At 44.5% G+C, this 20,045-nt stretch overlaps 1 protein-coding gene across 3 annotated transcripts in view; it reads right to left on the reverse strand.

Moving 5' to 3' along the window:
* The window catches only part of GSS (glutathione synthetase), a 36,396-nt gene that overhangs the window by 5,427 nt on the left and 10,924 nt on the right, over positions 1–20,045 (reverse strand). The window contains exons 1-9 of one of the 3 annotated variants that reach the window (XM_020894006.2): positions 19,761–19,844; positions 16,417–16,551; positions 11,696–11,841; positions 8,589–8,664; positions 8,150–8,289; positions 7,347–7,463; positions 2,957–3,037; positions 2,785–2,862; positions 1,190–1,256 (exon numbers count right to left, since the gene is read on the reverse strand). In XM_020894006.2, the coding sequence (XP_020749665.1) occupies positions 1,190–1,256; positions 2,785–2,862; positions 2,957–3,037; positions 7,347–7,463; positions 8,150–8,289; positions 8,589–8,664; positions 11,696–11,841; positions 16,417–16,545 (834 nt within the window). In that variant the 5' untranslated portion in view covers positions 16,546–16,551; positions 19,761–19,844. Of the gene's footprint in view, positions 1–1,189; positions 1,257–2,784; positions 2,863–2,956; positions 3,038–7,346; positions 7,464–8,149; positions 8,290–8,588; positions 8,665–11,695; positions 11,842–16,416; positions 16,552–19,525; positions 19,661–19,760; positions 19,845–20,045 lie in introns of those variants that run through there. The other 2 variants (XM_020894005.2, XM_020894007.2) reach the window with 2 other exon arrangements.

A 20,045-nucleotide genomic window follows, 5' to 3' on the forward strand; every position in this document is an offset into this window, starting at 1 on the left:
CTGTTAAATCTAAATAAAGTTTTCTTTGGCCCTTTCCCTCAAACCCCTTGTCCTAGAACCTGGATTTTTCCCAATAGACAGTTTCTCTCTTCTCTAGTCAGCAAGTTCTAACCACTTTCTAGAGGAAAGGACCTTCTATAGAGCTGCCACCTCTGTGGAGCTGCTCCCTGTACAGGATGGGCCTTAGAGAGGATCTTACACTCAAAGAATTATAGATCTGGAAGGACCTCCCTCAGTTTTCTAGTATAGTCCCCTCAGTTTACAGAAACTGAGCCCAGTAAGACGCAGGATCCTGCCCACGGTCACCCAAAGGTGGAGTCAAACCCTCAGGATCCCCAGACTGCTGCTCATGGTATTTTATAACTTATATTCTCCTTTACCTTCTCCCAACTGAAAGCAGGGCTTCCTATTAGCTTCTCCATGCTGTGGATCAGGAGCAGGAGGAAGAGAATGATATGCTAGGAATGACACTGGACTGAGAGGCAGAAAGCCTGGGAGCTCTCTGTGGGACCTTAGATAAGCCCCGGCATCTCTCAAACCTTAGTTTCTCCAGGTATATAATGGGGATAATTATACACCTCATACGGCGTAAGGATTAAATGAAACAGTAGATATGGAATGCAATTTTGAAACTACATGGTAAGATAGCAAGCTAAGGTGATATCATTAGTGTCGTTAGTATGAATGGACAACAGATAAAAACTTTTGGATGCAGATAAAAGAGAAGAAAGAGCTGGCAAGAAGGAACTGGTCACTGGTGCAGTGGAACTGGTTTGTAGTGAGAGCTGATTGTGCCTATCTCTTCCCAATTCTGTTCAGAGATGTTAAGTTGGGTAGCTTTGAAATTGGTCATGATGGAAGTAGTTATAATAGAAATCAGCAAATGCTATAAATAAGGGCGTGCCTCCCCAGAGAGATTATGGTTACATATTTACCAGCATAACCCTAGAAACTAAGGTGAATGGCTGAAGCATTGTGGATTCCTGAGGCTTTAGATTCTAGCAGACCTTGTGTGTGTTTAGGGAGTGAGAGGTAGCAAAAAGCTTGTGGGAGGATAGGAAGTTCCCTCAGAAAGAACTGAAGCCAGGGCTCAGGGGAAAACCCAGGTTGTTATGATATGTGTGTTGAATCTCTGAGGAACAATGGTGGGTCCCAGGAGGCAAAGAGTGGTCTAATGGAAAGCACCAACCTGTAGACTGTAATGACTTGGCATGTAGCCATCCCGGAAGTAAACCACAGCAATCTCCTGGCCGTCCCTAGAAGACAGGATGGAAAAAGCTGCTGTGTTAAACTAAAACTGATGTGTTCAGTGGTTCAGTCTATTTCAGGGTGCATCAAAACACCTTTGACTTCTTTGAAAGTCAGCCCATGGGGGTAGCCTGAACAGGGATTCATTTCAAGCATGTAGTAAACACCTACACCATCAGTGCTTCCACTAAAAACTGGAAGGGGAAATGCTCGCCAATATTTCCAGATCTAGAGTCATTCTAGGAAGGCCGCAGGGAAAAAAAAGAAGGTGACCAGAATCAAATTAGGTAAACTTTGAAAAAGTGGGCTCAAAATTCCAGAGCAGCAGAATCATAGTGCTAGCAAAACACACTTGTATTTACACTGCTTAAAGTAGCTGAAACCAGGCTGAGGTTTTTTTAAATGGTAGCGGGGTGAAGGTGGGCAGATGCCAAATATGAATCTAGTTAAGCTACAGACTGTATTTTGGAACTTCTTCCCCTTTTCTTTATTTGATATTGTTTGATATATCTGGAAAGTAAATTAATGACTTTGTTTTGTTAAGATAAAAGCACATTTTGAAAATAGTTAAGTGTGAATTCCCTGGCAGCCCTGTGGCTAGGACTCAGTGTTCTCACTGTCAAGGGCTGGGGGTTCGATCCCTGGTCAGGGAACTAAAATCACTCCAGCAGCATGGCATGCCCCCCCCCAAAAAAAAAGAAGAAAAAAGAAAAGAAAATAGTGGCATTGTGAAATGCCAGGAGGTTCTTAATTTTAAGAATCACAAATTTCCAGGTCTAAATATGTGATATTAATACAAAAGTCACCTGGTGGACTTCTCTTGTGGTCTAAGAATCTGCCTGCCAATGCAGGGAACAGGGCTTCAATCCCTGGTCTGGGAAGATCTTACACACACACCATGGAGCCCACGCTCCACCATAAGAGAAGCCACTGCAGTGAGAAGCCCGAGCACAGCAATGAATGGTAGCCCCCACTTGCTGCAACTAGAGAAAGCCTATGAGCAGCTACAAAAGACCCAGCTCAGCTAATAATAAAATAAATGTCAATCTTTAAAAAATTAAAAATATAAGGTCAAGTCACCTGGTGGTGGCCCATAAAGTGAAGCATGGGGCCTGGCTTGGAGCACAAATCCAGGCCCCGTGAAGTCTTGCCTGAGACCTCAGGAAAGCAACTCCCAGAACCAATCAAAGAATGAGCTGGCTGCTCCTCTTCCTTCTTGACTACCCAACCCAACTGCCCAAGTCTGACTTGACCAGCCAAGAAGGGCAAGAAAACTTTGAGAAGCCCAGAGGCATGGAAACCAAAGCTATCCAGAATGTCAACAGCTCTGATATAACCCTCTAGAAACAGAACTTGGCTTCTCCAAAACTGCCTGGGAAGGTGGGATGTTTTCAGTGTTCACCCTAAAATTCAGAGAGAAGGAAGCAAGCCATCACATCTCCCAGAGAAAGGGTCACTTAGGAGAAGAGGGTGGCAGGATGAGTTTCCCAAATCAGCCCTCTACTGGATCCTTGGGAATGCTCCTTGGACACTTACATAAATAGTCTTCGGTCTTGGTCTAGAGACCCCTTTTCAGAGACATCTTCGAACCTTCGTCGGATTACATGGATATTCCTGAGAAAGATGGGCAAGGGTCAGAGAGAGTGGCTGCTCTGTTCTGACTGGCTCTCCGGGGGCCACACAGGCAGGTCTCCCCTCCTTTACTTACCTGGCCAGTAGCTCATTCTCTATGGCACGCTGGTCAAATATGTTCCTTTCCTTCTCTTGAGCAATCAGTAGCACCTGAGCACTGGGGAAAGAACACATGCGGCCCCAGGTGACCCCATCCCACTCCCTTCAGCACTGAGAATGAGAACACAGCTTCCCTGAAAGAGTAGACATTCTTTCATCTCAGGACTGCCTCAGGCACAGATACCTGAGGCTACAACACATTATTTCCTGAAAGTAGAAAACGTGAAAAAATGGAGATCTCTGCCAGTAGGCAGATGTAATAATGTCAATTTTCTGTGCAAACTAAAATTTAGATTTAAAACCATCTCAAAAACCCAAGAGGACTTTTTCTTAGAATTTAACATAATGATTCTAAAATCTTCTGGAAGAGTAAAGAGGTGAGAGTTGTTGTTTAGTAGCTAAGTCATGTCTGACTCTTTTGTGACCCCATGGGCTATAGCTCACCAGGCTCCTTTGTCCATGGAACTTCAGAAGAGTATTTTGTAAAGAATAATGGGGTTTGGGGCTTAATGACCCTATTATTAGATTGTGAAACATATAATAAAACAAGACCCTATTACTAGATTGTGAAACATATAATAAAACAAAGTGTGGTTCTTGAATAAAACATTAGAATAGTTCAGCAGAATCCTATAGAAACTCTAAAGAGCAAATTATGAATAAGGCCTTATTTCCTGGGGCCTCCCAACATTTCTGTGTGGCATATGGGGCCATGTCTGGTCCCACAGTATTAATAGGATCATTGGGGCTTACCTGGCCTCTTCCTTTCTGCTTATCCACATGTTTCTTGAAAGAGCAAGAGCTCAAGGACTCAGGGAAATGCACTGCCAAAGAACTGTCTGTTTGATTACCAATCAAGCTATTTTCAGTTGTCAAAGACACGTCCAGTCCCCAGCCAGACTCTCTTAGGGCCAAGGCTCAGCAGTACCAAACTCCATTTTTGCTGTAGCTATACTGCACGGTGCCCAAGGCTTCTTGCTAAGACTCTTGAAGAGTGGGCAGACTTGGCTTAGGATTCTAAGTGTGGATTTCTGACCTACTGTACTTGGCCTCTTATCTGTCTGTCTCTGTTTCTCTCTCCCTCAGCTAAACCTCTAGGGCTACACTTTGACTAATTCTTCTCCACTAAGCTAAAATACAGGTCCTGCTATGACCCCTCTCCTAGTCAGCCTGAAATCTCTTGACATCAGACCTGACATTAAGCTGAATCTTGGCTTTGAGCTGTGTGTCTGAGAGACAAGCTAGGTGCTTTCAGAAGCCATCTTGCCTGGAGAGAGTCCTGAGAGCCAATGACCTTGCTCTTAACTTTGTAGCCTGATCTGCTCTGCTCATGGGTGGGAATGTGGCACTTGGCCCAGGCTGGCCCACCTCCAAGAGGCGGAGGAGGAAAGCTGTAGGTTAAAGTGGAAATGCATGCTCTGGTTAACGAAGTCAGCCTGCCCCCTGCCAAATAATTGGACTCAGACTCAGAAAACACTCTACTTCTTCCTGCCTTTAGTTCTGACAGTCTGCTGGGAGCAGGACTGGGAGAGTGTTCAGCTAAGGAAGGTGAAGTGGCAGGAGCTTGTTGACTAGGAGTGGGCACCCTGAATCCCAGTCCTGCCAGGGACCTATGGTACACCCTTGGGTAAGTCAGTTTCTTTCCTTGGACCCTGATTTCCCAATTTGTAGGTAAGAGAGATAACTAGGTCATAGTTGCCAATCTTTACATTAAGAATCATCTCTTCTTATCCCTACTCATTCTAACCACAGACACTGTATTTTGAAAGTGTTTGAATAAATGTATAAATTGAAATCACAATTCATTTTTCAGACTTAATTTTTTAAAATTCTTTTTAAAAAGTATGAGATAACTGACAAAAACTCATCTGCTCTACAAATGCTTGCACCTCAGTTTTTCAGTCTATCCTATGGGACCATTCCTCTTAGAAGAACACTGTAACAGAGAGATCACAGGCTTTCAGTTCAGTTCAGTTCAGTCACTCAGTTGTGTCCAACTCTTTGCGACCCCATGAACTGTAGCACGCCAGGCCTCCCTGTCCATCACCAACTCCCGGAGTCGACCCAAACCCATGTCCATTGTGTCGGTGATGCCATCCAACCATCTCATCCTCTGTCGTCCCCTTCACCTCCTGCCCCCAGTCTTTCCCAGCATCAGGGTCTTTTCAAATGAGTCAGCTCTTCCGCATCAGGTGACCAAAGTATTAGAGTTTCAGCTTCAACATCACTCCCTCCAATGAACACCCAGGACTGATCTCCTTTAGGATGGACTGGTTGGATCTCCTTGCAGTCCAAGGGACTCTCAAGAGTCTTCTCCAACACCACAGTTCAAAAGCATCAATTCTTCGGTGCTCAGCTTTCTTTATAGTCCAACTCTCACATCCATACATGACCACTGGAAAAACCATAGCCTTGACTAGACAGATGTTTGTTAGCAAAGTAATGTCTCTGCTTTTTAAAATGCTGTCTAGGTTGGTCATAACTTTTCTTCCAAGGAGCACGTGTCTTTTAATTTCATGGCTGCAATCACCATCTGCAGTGATTTTGGAGTCCAGAAAAATAAAGTCAGCCACTGTTTCCACTGTTTCCCCATCTATTTGACATGAAGTGATGGGATCAGATGCCATGATCTTAGTTTTCTGAATGTTGAGCTTTAAGCCAACTTTTTCACTCTCCTCTTTTACTTTCATCAAGAGACTCTTTAGTTCTTCTTTGCTTTCCGCCATAAGGGTGGTGTCATCTGCATATCTGAGGTCACTGAGGCTTTAGAGGCAGATAAATATGAATTCTAAACTTCCTAGCTGGGTGACTCTGGGTAAGTCACTGCAGCCTCTCGGGGCCCTCAGTTTGCTCTGCTGTATAATAAAACTAGAACTCTTTAAATGGTAGTTATTATTACTACTGTTATTATTGAAAATACTACATAATGACCCTCAATGAGTGTTTTTAAAGCATTTTTCAAATCTACGTTTTCATTTAATTCTCAGTACCATCCTTTTAGGTGTTATTATTATTACCTCCACTTTACGAGTGAGGAAACCAATGTTCAAGGAAAAGAACAGACTTTAGCAAAGGTCGTATTTGGATCAGCAGAAGTACCTATTTGACTCTCAAAATGAAGGAATCCACTCTTGGCTCAGGGATCCCACACCTCCTAATTACCAGTGCCTAATTCTGAGCACACAAGTCTTTTCTCTCCACATTATTCACGGCGTGGCTAGAGAAATCCTCCACAGCATTCGTTTATCAGCTGTTTCCAAGCTGACCCATCTCCTGGCTTCACTCTTAAAATATAATCTAGCCAAGAGTTCCACTTGACAAAACATTTGTCTGATGACTTCCAAATGCTCAGAATCTGAGGCTTCTTGAGTCTCAGTGATGCTTAACAAGCCCAGGGAGGCTCTCCAGGCAATAAGGTGATGAAGAATCCAGGTTCTAGAGTGAGATGGACTCAGGGCTCTACCACCAACTTCACCACTTGACCTTGAACAATTCACTTCACATCTCTAAACCTCAGTTTCCTCATCTTTAAAGTGGGGGAGATGAACAGTATCTACCTCAGAGTGTTTGAAATGAGGATTCACTGAGATCCTGTCTGTATATGAAGTGCTTAGCACAGAGTGTGGCACCAGTGGCTGCTCATTAAGGGTTAACTGATAATGCTATGTTAACATTGCAGTAATTGTCAGTGCAGTGCCTGCACATTCATCCAGAAGTCACTTACCTAGCGTCTTTACACATCTGGAACACAGGTGAGAAATAAGAAGGAAGCAAAAAATGCCTCTGAACAGTTAAAACAGATACTATAAAATCCCTAGATCAAAGTTTATGCATTTACTCATTAAAGAGGCCCTCAAACATAACAGATCAATTTCTTTCCCAAACTATAACAAATCAAAAAGGAGGTATAGGAATGGGAGTGGAGGATTCTAAAATTCAAGCCCAATGACAGCAGTAAGAAGCAAGAGCTGTTAGTGGGGAGACAGACAGAAAAACCATGAAGAGAATGAATAAGAGCTTAAAGCCTAACAGCTGGGTTATTAGCGCAGGCAAACAGCCTCTCACACCTCTCGCTCTAAGCAGCATCTTTGCATTACATCAAGATGCAACCAGTGACAGTCATAATGATGACCTGGAGCCAACAAGAAAAGACTAAATTATCATCAAAGATTAAATTATATCACCTCTTTACTTAAGAAGGAAGAAACTCCAGTAAAACTGTTAAAACGATTTTGACACGCCAAAGTGTAAGCTTCTATTTCAAGAAAAATTCCCTCATTTCCTAATGATGTCAGGCAAAGAAGTTACTGTATCCATGAATGCTGAATCTAAAGCAAGATTCTATTGCCACTTTTTCTTTCCCTTACTTGGCTGAGCCGTAGAGCTCCCAGGCTTTGGCAATCCCCATGGCCAGTCCCTTGCTGGGATTATTGGAGAGGATCTTGGCAGCTTCTTTGGTCTTACCCAGGACACTGAGAACATGTCTGTTGAAAGAGAGATGTCTTAGTAATGATGGGCCTTGAAGACTCTTCAGCCTGTGACTCATAGACACTTAGTGGAAGATCACTTTGAGCATCAGCTGAGCACTAAGAAATGTCCTACCGCGATGCCCTTGGAGGATCCGCCTCAGGCTGGGCTGCCTGAAGCCTGGCGGCTGGTGTACACACCAGAGGAGCCCCGAGACCCTGTGTTTCCACTCCACACCAGCCTCCCAGTGAACTGAAGCCCCTTTCCCTGAGCCCCACCTGCTGTCTGGAATCCTGCTACAGACTGCGGGCAATCTCAGAAACCTAGAGCATTACTACTGGCTAGATGTGGATGCTGCTAGGGGCCAGCCTTCAGAAGGGAAGCCCCTGTTCCTTCTCTGCCTTGGCCTCTGACATCCTTTCAGGTCTCTTTCTTACCTCAGGGCCCTCACAAACACTTTTCCTTCTGCCTGGAACAGTGACTTACACAAAGAGGGGGCGGGATGAGATGAATCACAAAGTCCCTTCTCTCTCTGACAGACCAAGACCTAATTACAAGTGGAAACTTTGTTATGAGGTGGAAACACATGACCCAAGGCCCAGGAAGGTACAGTCAGCATCGGAGATCCCTGCCCACACCTGTGATTGTAGGCTCATCAGGCTGACACCTCACCCGTGTGCCCAGGACTGCCCAAGGGACTCACCGATGCACAGCTGGGGTCCGGGAAGCTAGGCCCCCAAAGCTGGCAGAGATGGTGTTGATTTCAATCTGCTTCAGGGCTGCGGAGCCATCCGGGGTGCACTGGAACATGTAGTCTGAGCGATTCAAGCCCAGGAACACGGTCTAGGGGAGAAACTGAAGGCTTAGGACATTTGCCCAGGGGCTGACCCCGAGGGCCTACCCACAGAGCTGACAGGTACCGTGAACTGTATGCAGAGATTAGAGGGGCCAGCTAACACTCCCAAACCCAGTGGAATCATTCTTCTGGTCTTCCCAGGATTGGCCACTAATGTATAAACCCCATGGGGACCAATGAGAGGCAGATTCCCACGAGCTCAGTGACTAGGCCAAATTTTTCTCATAAAAAGAGAGAGAAATGGGAAGGGCAGGTCTCAGACCAGGGTGGAATGGAGAATGGTTACCTGGGCAATGCCTTCTTTTAGGACTTGCTTGTGGATGTCAAAGAGACGAGCAGTAAAGCTGTCCCTTTTGATGGTGCTGGAAGAGGAAACAGAGTATTTTCTAGGCTACACGGGACATTAAAGGCCAAGGATTTCCACAGCTTCCTGAATCCTCTCTAGGTCTACTGGCCCAAACTTGAATACCCACACCAACCCCATAGAGAACAGTAGTTTAGAACCCAGCTCTAGAGCCAGATGACCTGGGTTCAAATCCCCGCTCTCCCACTCACTACTAGGCAACCTCAGACAGTCACTTCACCTCTATGCTTCAGTTTGGTCATCTGAAAAAGGAAGAGATATAAATTTACAACATAGAGGAGTTATTGTTTAGTCGCTGAGTCATATCCGACTTTTATGACCCCATGGACTGTAGTCCCCCAGGCTCCTCTGTCCATGGGATTCTCTAGGTAAGAATACTGGAGTGGGTTGCCATTTCCTTCTCTAGGAAATCTTCCACCCCAGGGATTGAACTCACATCTCCTGCATTGGCAGGTGGATTCTTTACCACTGAGCTACCTGGGAAGTTCAACATAGAGTTGTAGTGAAGAGGAAATGAGATATTACATGTATAGAACTGAACACAGAGTCTGGCCCCAAGAATTCAAAACTAGCATATGCCATGACCATTCTGTAGTTGGTAAGCTTTCTAGGTGACCTAACATTAACTCTCTATAGCTTCCTCTACATTCTGATATCTCCCAGGACAAGTCCTATCCGCCTCTTGCTTGGCAGCCTCAGATTAGAAGACAGCAGTTATGCCTGGTGCCTCAAAAGATTTTTCTGACTCTAGCTAAATATCCTCATTTTTTTCTTCAACGAGTCCTCATAGGAAGCCTTCCGCATCTGGGTCAGATACCCTGGTATGCACTGCCGCAGCACTGTGGACCCTTCCTGTAGGGCACTGACTACAGTTATAATTTTCCGTTTTATTTGTGTGACGGTTAGTGTCATCTCTCCTGTTTGACATGTCTGTGTTGGCTCATGCTCATGGACAAGTGTGCTGCTGTGACACGGGACATGAGGTAGAACCCATCAGTATGGTTTTCTGGAGCCTTAGGAAGAGACACCCACAGGTAAGTAACTTGTTGCCTCTCGAGATTCAGGCAAGAGTCTCTGCGTATCTGCTCAAGCCTGACTCTCAGGCTCACCTTGTTACAGGGTCCCCACTGAGCCCATGGAGCTCAGGCCTGCCCTGAAGTTCCTCTGCTCCCCATCAGCTCTCTCAGGGGTCTCCCAGCCCCTCATAAGGAGGAGAGGCACCAGCTGGGCTTCCGCCTCTAGTAAAATTGAGACACGTTTACCCGTTTTTGAAGAGTTGCTCCCCTTTGACCCTAGGGCTTAGGCTGCTATTGCAGCTGTGATCCTGGCCTTTTCTCCCTTATAAGCTGAGGTTTGTGTGTATTTCGGAGGAGAAGGTAATAACAAAGGCAGGGGCTGCAGACTTGGGCTACAGGGAAAGTCTCACATGTAACTGCAGCTTCAGGGTAACGGTCATAAATCAGGCTACTCATATTTTCCCACAATCCAGAGTCACAGGTACAAAATCTGGGCCTATCCCAAGAAAGACCTGAGGAACATGTACTGGAGAAGTTTGTACACTCATGATTCAGTGGATTTTTAGCTCCAAGTCAATGGTTTCCAGGGGCTTCCCTGGTAAAGCTCAGCTGGTAAAGAATCTGCCTGCAATGCAGGAGACCCTGGTTCAATCCCTGGGTCGGGAAGATCCCCTGGAGAAGGGAAAGGCTACCTACTCCAGTATTCTGGCCTGGAGAATTCCATGGACTACTCCATGGGGTCACAAGGAGTTGGACATGACTGAGCAACTTACATTTCACTTCACTTTAATGGTTTCCAAACTTCTTACCATTATGAACCCTTCTCCTATTCACTATCACACCAAATTGCACATTTTAAAAAGATTTTGTGTTTAACAAAATAAATTTTTTGGATAAATTAATCAGACATGCAATTATATTTCTGTGCGTGTATATATGTATATTCTCTCTCTACACACACACACACACATTGAATTCTAATTTCACTCTAAAATAAAGAAATGTCCATTGCCCCAGGGCCTCAAGGGAAAAAAGAAGTTAAGGGAGAAGAGACAAAGAGAGGTGGATGGAATGAGCCATTTCAGGGGTTCTGTATCCTCATGAACTGCATGTGGCCCAGTATGCACCCCATCTCACCCAGAATGAGAGGCCTGAGGTGACAAGAAAGAGCCACTACTTAAGATGAGTAAAAAATCTGACTTTAAACCCAATAACCCCTCCTGCCCTGTGTTTTCTCCAAAACTAGGCTGCATGCATGCGTGCTGTTACATCTGACTCTGCAACCCTATGGACTGCAGCCCACCAGGCTCCTCTGTCCATGGGACTCTCCAGGCAAGAATACTGGAGTGGGTTGCCATGCCCTCCTCCAGATCTTCCCAATTGAGGGATCAAACCCGAGTCTGCTATGTCTACCTGCATTGGCAGGCAGGATCTTTACCACTAGCACCACCTGGGGAGCCCTGACCTCCTCTAATTCCAGATGGAAATTTCAGTCTTCAGAGCAGGGGGCAGGTCACAGGTCAGAGAATTACAGAATGTCAATTGGAATGGATCTTAGATTTAGGCCAACCTCCCTTATAGCTCAGTTGGTAAAGAATCTGCCTGTGACACAGGAGACTCCAGTTCAATTCCTGGGTTGGGAAGATCTGCTGGCGAAGGGATAGGCTATCCACTCCAGTGTTCTGGCCCAGAGAATTCCATCGACTGTATAGTCCATGGGGTCACAAAGAGTCAGAAATGACTAAGCAACTTTCACTTTCACTTTCCCATTTTACAGATGAAGAAATTGAGGCCCAGAGAAAGAAAGCAGACTTGCTTGAGGCCATATAAGTAAGTGGTAGAGCCAAGGTTAGAAGCCAGCTCTTCTGACCTCTACTCTATTAATTTTTCTTTCTCTTAGAGAGTACCTGTCCCCCACCACAAAGTCACTTGCCCGAGTAATACCTCATGAGTCCCAGTCTTCCAGTCCCTTAGCTCTAGCACCTCCTGCCCACTCCACTGCCCCCGTAGTACCTGGAAAGAGTCCGCTCCAGAAAGACAGCGTTCTGGCTGACCGCATCCACCAGCAGGTTGAAGTCCACCTGCACTGCATAGGCCTGTTCCAGCAGGGCACTTGGGACCCGGGAAGGGAAGAGTGTGAAAGGAGCATAGCTCACCACCTGATCAAGGAGAAAGAGTGGGCATGGGTAGAACGCCTGTGAGTGTGTTGTCTTCCTGCAAACATAACCCCATGGAAAGTGTGCCCCATATTACTGAAAACACACAAACTGCAGAATACTGGTTACCTCTGGGAAGGGAGGGAGAACAGGATGAGGAGTGGGTATTAAGAGAACTTCTAGACTTTGTTTTTGGCCAGTTACTTCTGATATTTTAAAAATGTAAACAGATAAAAAATTACAAAGTCCAGACAAATAAGCCAAAAAATTATGCAGCATTGACTGTATGCTCAGTACTGTTTTAAATACTTTACATGGATTCATCATCTAACCTTTTGAGAAAGATATTATTATTATCTATACCTACTAAACAGATAAGGGAGCTAAGTCCCAGAGAGGTTAAGTAACATGACCGAAATTATGCAAGGTTATTAAGTGAAACTGGGATTTGAACCATGATGGTTTCTAAACAACCACCGTACCCACCCACCCACACACACACATACACACACTTCTCCTAGCAGATTCACATCCAAGTCAGTCCCCTTGCCTTCTGGTTGAGGGAGAGAGAGAGTCCCATAGGCACAGCTATAGCAGAAGTGCACTCTGGCCCCCAGAGGAGAAGCCAGGGGTGGTCTCCCCCCAGTGTTGGAGATGGTGACCCAGGTTGCCAGGCCTGGAATTCATTCAGTTGCATTCTGAGTTCTCTGGACTTTGGCAGAGTCAGGAAACCCAAATACCACCTAGAATACTATTTTTAGGAGGGGATAATACATTCTGAGATTTCCAACAACAAATTAACTAGAACTTGGGAAAGAGAAGATGACTTTGTGACTTATATTACGACTTTGTGCTTACATTATACCATGAAGCATTACTGAGTCTATCCTCTGAGTTAATATCAGTTTGTCATTATGGTAGTATAAGTTAATGGTGTTTGAAGTTGGCACTTATATATTTATTTTTAAAATATTATTATTCTGAATAGATAATACAAACACATAAATTGAAAAAGACATAGTGAAAAGTATGTCTCACACTCACCCTGTTCCCAATGACCCAGTTCTCCTCTCCATGGTACACTCATGGTGTACTCATGCATTCATGATCATGCATGTGTGCTCAGGCATGTCCGATTCTTTGCCACCCCATGAAAAATGATATACCAGTGTCTCACATATCCTTCTAGACTAATGTGTGTGTATACATACATATTTTCTCTTTCTTTAACATGCACAAAAGCATATAATATGTACATTGTTGTGTCCTTTGCTTTATAAATATTTCAGAGACATTTCCAAATACATTCCAATAGAACACTTTCATTATTTTCAGTGGTTGTATAGTATTCAATTCTTTGTATATACCATAATTTATTGAATCTAGCCTTCTAGTATGAACATCAACGTGGTTTCCTTCTCTTCCCCTCCATTACAAATAGATGCTTCAATAAACATCCCAGAATATACATTCTAGAAACACTAATGAAGGAAACAGAAGATGATTCAAAGAAATGGAAAGATATCCCATCCTCTTAGATTGGAAGAATTAATATTATTAAAATGGCCATACTATCCAAACCAACCTATAGATTTAATGTAATTCCTATCAAAACAACCATGATATTTTTCACAGAACTAGAACTAATAATCCTAAAATTTATATGGAACCATAAAAGACCCTGAATTGCAAAGCAACCTTGAAAATAAAAGAACAAAATTAGAGGTATAATTCTTTCAGACTTTATACTACAAATCTAGAGTAATTAAAACAGTGGGTACTGGCACACAAACAGACATATAGCTCAATGGAACAGAAATAGAGAGCCCAGAAATAAACCCATGCACCTATGATCAGTTAATCTACAACAAAGGAAGTAGGAATACACAGTGGGTAAAGATGGTGTCTACAATAAATGGTACTGGGAAAACTGGATAGCCAAATGTAAAACAATGAGATTAGAGCATTCCCTCATACCATATTCAAAAATAAACTCAAAATGGTTTAAAGACCTAAAGATAAGCCCTGAAACCATAAAACTCCTAGAAGAGGACTTCCCAGGTAGTGCAGTGGGTAAGAATCTGCCTGCCAACACAGAGGACATGGGTTTGATCCCTGGTGCAGGAAGATTCCACATACTGCTGAGCAACTAAGACCGTGTGCCACAATGACTGAAATCTGCATGCTCTAGGCCCTGCAACAAAGAGTCGCCCACACTCTCTGAAACTACAGAAAACCCTTGTGTACCAATGAAGACCTAGCCCAGCCATAAATAAATAAAATTATTTTTTAAAAAGACAAAAAAACTCCTAGAAGGGAACATAGGTGGAAAGCTTTTGACATAAGACAAAATGAAAAGACAACCTACCTAAAGGGAGAAAATATTTGTAAATGATATGACTGACAAGGGGTTAATATCTAAAATTTACAAACAGCTCATACAGCTAACTATCAAAAAGCAAACAACCAATCAAAAAATGGGCAGAAGACCTGAATAGACATTTCTCCAAAGAAGACATACAGATGGCTAACAAGTACATGAAAAGATGCTCAAGATTGCTAATGAGAGAAATGCAAATCAAAACTACAATGAGATATCACTTCACACCTGCCAAAATAGCTATCATCAAAAAGACTGAAAATAACAAATTTCGGAGAGGATGTGGAGAAAAGGGAACACTCAAACACTGTTGGTGGGAATGTAAATTGTTTCAGCCAAGTATAAAAAGCTAAAAACAGAACTGTTGTATGATCTAGCAATTCTACTTCTGACTATATATCTGATGGGAATGAAAACACTAATTCAAAGAGAATTATAATCCTAAAGCCAGAGGCAGAACTTTTACAGTATCAGTCTGCCTTAGGTGACAGTCATTCTCATTCACTTGGGCCTCAAACCAGTTATTAAGTTTGGACTCTCCACCAGGCCCTTAACTAGGTTCTGGGCACACAGAGACAAAAGAGATGTGGCTTGGTAAAAAAAAAAATAAAAGATGGTGGCAGCTTTTTAGACACTAATGGGGATAATCATAAGGTATGTGTTAAGTCACAGAAGAGCTTAACACACTTCTTTGTGTAAAAAAAAAATGGGAGAAAGGAATATATACATATTTTCTTGTTAAGAGTAAGGTAACAAAGAATGAACAAGAATGCTGAAACACAGGTTGCCTTTAAAACAGGAGAACTGGGTGGTTAGGGAATGTGGAAGGGAAGACTGAACTGTAAAGTCTTGCACCTTCTGAGTTTCAAACCATGAAAATGTCTTACCTGGTCACAAAAAAAATTCTTTCTAAAGGGATGAGATTTTTTGTTTGTTTTAAGATGTGGTTTAGAATAAGCAGTTCCACTTTTATGTATCAACCCTAGAGAAACATTCATACAGGTGCCCAAACAGGCATGCATGTGATTGTTTCCGGTAGGGCTATATGTAATCATAAAACATGAGAAATCACCAAAATAGCATCCATAAAGTTAAACTGTGATCCATTCACAGTTGGAATACTATGCATCAGAATGGAGTTGGAAAGAGTTCTAAGGCAGATTGTTAAATGAAAAACAAACACATATATCATAGAATAATGTACTTGATCCAGCTAGTTTCTTATAAACTATATATAATCGACCTGTGAACAACAATGGGTTTGAATTGCACAAGTCCACTGACACATAATTTTTTTCCACAGTAAATACTACAATACTACGTGATCTAAGGTTGGTTGAATCTGTAGATGCTGAACCTCTGAAACAGAGGAACCACGTATATGGAATGGCGACTGTAAGTTACACACAGATAGATCTAATCCTTGTGCTGTTCAATGGTCAACTATACTTCTTTATATATGTGCATGCTAAGTCACCCAAGTTGTGTCCAACTCTTTGCAACACTATTGACTGTCCACGGGATTCTCCAGGCAAGAATACTAGAGGGGATTGCCATGCCCTCCTCCAGGGGATCTTCCCAACCCAGGGATCGAACCTGCATCTTCTGTGTCTCCTACATTGGCAGGCGGGTTCTTTACCACTAGTGCCACCTGGGAAGCCCTTCTTTATATACTTATAAATGCACAGAGAAAAACCTGGAAGGATATACCACAAACCGGTTACAGGGAAGGTAGTATGATTAGGGGATCTTAAAAAATAAGTTTACTGGACAAGGTGCTTCATGTGAATTATCTTCTAATTCTCTTACCAACTCCATAAGGTAGGCTCCATTATTATCTCTTTTTTATATTTGAAGAAACTGTAGCTGAGAGAGGCTAAGTAACTTGCATAAGTCACAGTTCAAGCTCTTTAGACTTAAAGTTGATTACTCAACTTAAAGCATGATGCTTTTCAATATTACAGAGATAAATTTAGAGATAAATTTTATAGAGATAGAGATAAATTTAAGAGATAAAGTTAAGATAAATTAAGATAAGATAAATTTATCCCTTATAGAGATAAATTTAAGCTACTGGAAAAAAAATAAAGCAAAAGACATGTGGGCTTTAAGTCCAAAGGAACTGCCTGCAGCCTAGCAGAAGCCTTGTAGGATCTAAGCTGTGTGGTCAGTGCTGAGAAGAGGGGTCAGAGGCTTACATCGGAGGAGCTGGGCGCCTGTGAGGTCCTCAGCAACACACCCTCAGCCAGGGCCCGGTCCACAGCCTGCCTTGCTAGCTCCTCCAGCTGCTGTTCATCCTGCAAGAGGCTCCCCCAGCCGGTGGCCATCCCAACCTGCAACAGAAGGAGAGAGGAGGGCTTAGTGACAGATGGCCTGGGGCCCAGCAACTGGAGTGTGGTACAGGGAATAGAACACTGGCTGGCAGCTCTTAACAGCTTCCATGAGCGCAGAATGGAAAGTCTGATGAAGCATTTCCACTGACAGTCTCTCTTTTGAGTCCTAATACAATGATGGCATTATTCTCCCAGTAAGGGAGTGGAGGCTCAGAGAGATGAAGTGACTTGCCCAAGATAATGACTAGCAAAACCTGGACTTGAACCCAGATCTCTGAACTCCCAGCCCAATGCTTTTCATTGGAGAGAGAGGCGCTAATGTCATCTATGACTGGGACAAGTTCTTTCTCTTCCCAGAACTGTAGGTTCTCTACCTGTGAAATAAGGAGTCTGAACTAGATCGTGGTTTCCAAACCAGCTGAATACTCTGCAGAGTTTGGAAAATACAGATCCTAGGCCCTGCTAGAGATTCTGATTCAAGAGATCTGAGCAGAGGGAAGGGCTGAAGCTCTCTTTTTAAAATAAATATTCCTGGAATGGGAACCACTGCAACCTATTGTTAATTCCCTTTCTAGCTCCAACAACCCAAGTAGGCAGGTTTCGAATAAATTATGCAAAAGTGGGGGAAAGGAGCCCGCTGAAGAATACTATTAAATGCAAATAAAGTGAACCCCTCCCTCATACTAACCAGAGGCAAAACCACTAGCAGGAAATGATGACATTCCTTGTATGGACACCTATCCTTGCAGAACCAAATACAGAAAACATTTCTGAGAAGTCATATTAGCAGGATAGGAATAACTGAAACCCAAGTTCCCAGTGTAATAGGAGTCCCGCTGGCTGCCAGAGACACACCAGGTGAACCAACTCACACTTTGACACTCACTGACTTTGCAGCAGGTCCCAGGGGTTTAAGAAGATCTCGAAGAAAAATTGTGGACAGAACATGGCTGCTCAGCTCAGTGGTCACAGGAAGAGAGCTGGAGAATGCCCTCCATCATATTCGGCTCCATCCCCCACTCCCCATTACAGAACTGCTGCTAAACCAATCATGAAAGTCTGTGGGCCTCAGCACAATGTATTGAAAGAATGAGCATGTGATTTCAAAAGGGTCTTCTCAGGTGAGACACAGATAAGGGCAGTCATAGTAGAGAACAAAACTCTGGGGTCAGTCAGATGGGTTTGAAGCCATAATAATTACTTCTTTTATAAATAAGGACACTGTGTCGATTAAATGGAAAAAAAATTTTGTGTGCAGTGCCTTAACAGTGTTTAGAGTTTTATTTGTGGGAGCTTCTTTTCTGGCTGTACCCATTTTACAGTGAGAATACTTGTCAGAGGTAACGCAGCAGCCTGGTGGCAAAGCCAAGACTAGCACCTGTGACTCTGACTTTAGAGCAATGGAACCCTGATGCTGCTGCTGCTGCTACTAAGTCACTTCAGTCGTGTCTGACTCTGTGCGACCCATAGACGGCAGCCCACCAGGCTCCCCAGTCCCTGGGATTCTCCAGGCAAGAACACTGGAGTGGGTTGCCATTTCCTTCTCCAATGTATGAAAGTGAAAAGTGAAAGTGAAGTCGCTCAGTCGTGTCCGACTCTTTGTGACCCCATGGACTGCAGTCTACCAGGCTCCTCTGTCCATGGGATTTTCCAGGCAAGAGTACTGGAGTGGGGTGCCATTGCCTTCTGCGATGGAACCCTGCAGTGGCCCCCATCTCTTCACAGCTCTGGGATTCCAACATCTCTGCCTGCTGTTGGCCTTTTGTTTAGCTGGTAAACACTGACTGGCATTTAATGCCAGGACCCAGACTGAGGATGTAAAGAAAGATAAGACAAAAATAATTACTCTGCAAAATACTGATTGGGCCCTTTCTCATTCTACTGTCTCAACCCTTCTTGTGACTTTGTTTTGCTGATGACATCAAATCTGTAACTTTACTATAGTGCTTTTCCTGACCTTCAAAGGAGAATATCCAACTGCTTACTGACAGTCTCCATAGAACCAGAATAGAACGTATTGTCTGCCCATAAATCTGCTCCTGCTCTTGATGAACCCCATCCAGGCACCCAAAGTGAAAGTCGCTCAGTCACATTTGACTCTTTGGGATCCCATGGACTATACAGTCCATGGAATTCTCAGGCCAGAGTAATGGAGTGGGGAGCCTTTTCCCAGGCACCCAAACCTTGTATATTCTTGTTGCCTACACCCTTTCTGCCCAAATCCTGTGGATTCGAAGTACATTGTACTCTGAACTCCTTGATTTCTCTCCACCTCCACTGTTAGCAGCCTAATTCCGACTACTGCCATCTAAGCACCGAACAGGTTCGGAGAGATGTATCTTCAGGACACACCAGTTTCTTTCCCGCTTCCAGGCCTTGGCATTTGTCTCTTTGGGACAATCCCCACCCCTTCCGACCAGCGTTCACGACTTAAGTTTCAGAAGCTGTCCCTATTCCCCGCCCCGGGCTTCCTTCTACAGCTCATTGATTTTCCCTGTACGGTAAGGAATAGGGGTCTTGATCACTTCTCTAGCTCCAGAGCCTACTAGTGAATTCGATGAATGTTAAATGAATGAATGGTGAATGAATGACAATCTGGAGCCGGATCACCAAAAGCCTTAACACGCCCACAAGAAAACCCGGTCGGACTTTAAGCCAAGGGCCAGGTCAATTCTTGCGGGAGACCGAGGCCAACAACACGGTCTCCTGCCCAGGCTTGCCCCATCTCCTGGGCCCGCTTGCTCTCAGTCAGGGCAAAGTTTAGTTCTAATCCTTTTGTTGTGTTTGCTAAGTCTGCTAAGTCACTTCAGTCGTGTCCGACACTGTGCGACCCCATAGACGGCAGCCCACCAGGCTCCCCCGTCCCTGGGATTCTCCAGGCAAGAACACTGGAGTGGGTTGCCATTTCCTTCTCCATTGTTGTGTTTAAAGAAACGAAAAACAAAGAACCCAACAACTCTGGCTCTAGCCTCACCGGCATCGAGTCCCCGACACCAGCCCAATCTGGAGTCAGATCTGGGGAATCTGGAATCAAGAAGCACCAGCCCCACCCGCTCACTGGACACCCGTTTCCAGGTCCCTGCCATGGGTGTGAGCGGCAACATCTCCCGGCCACCGGGGTTCCGATCGCTGACCAGACCCCTCCCTCGTGTCCTTCCTCCCGAAGAAACGTGACCCTTGCGGGCCGCCGTTGCCGTGCCCCAACCTACTCTTCCGTCGTCCAGCCGCGCTCCTTACTCTAGCCTCCGACGCCTTAACGAGCTTCAGGGGGCGGGGCCTCGAGGAGGCCCAACGCGCTTGCGCGGACCTCCCCGGCGGGGCTTAAAGAGCGGGGCGGGGAAGGAGGCCGGTACTCGCGGAGTTGGACGGTGGCTGGGATGGGGCAGTCCGTGGCTGGACCCTGGCGGACGGGACTTTGGCAAGGAGGGGAGGGTAGAGCACGTAGGGCGTCAGAGCTGGCAATTTTTGGTGCAAGATGGGGGAACCCGGTAGCC

Source organism: Odocoileus virginianus, chromosome 9 (assembly GCF_023699985.2).
Source record: "Odocoileus virginianus isolate 20LAN1187 ecotype Illinois chromosome 9, Ovbor_1.2, whole genome shotgun sequence".
Classification (NCBI taxonomy): Eukaryota; Metazoa; Chordata; class Mammalia; order Artiodactyla; family Cervidae; genus Odocoileus; species Odocoileus virginianus.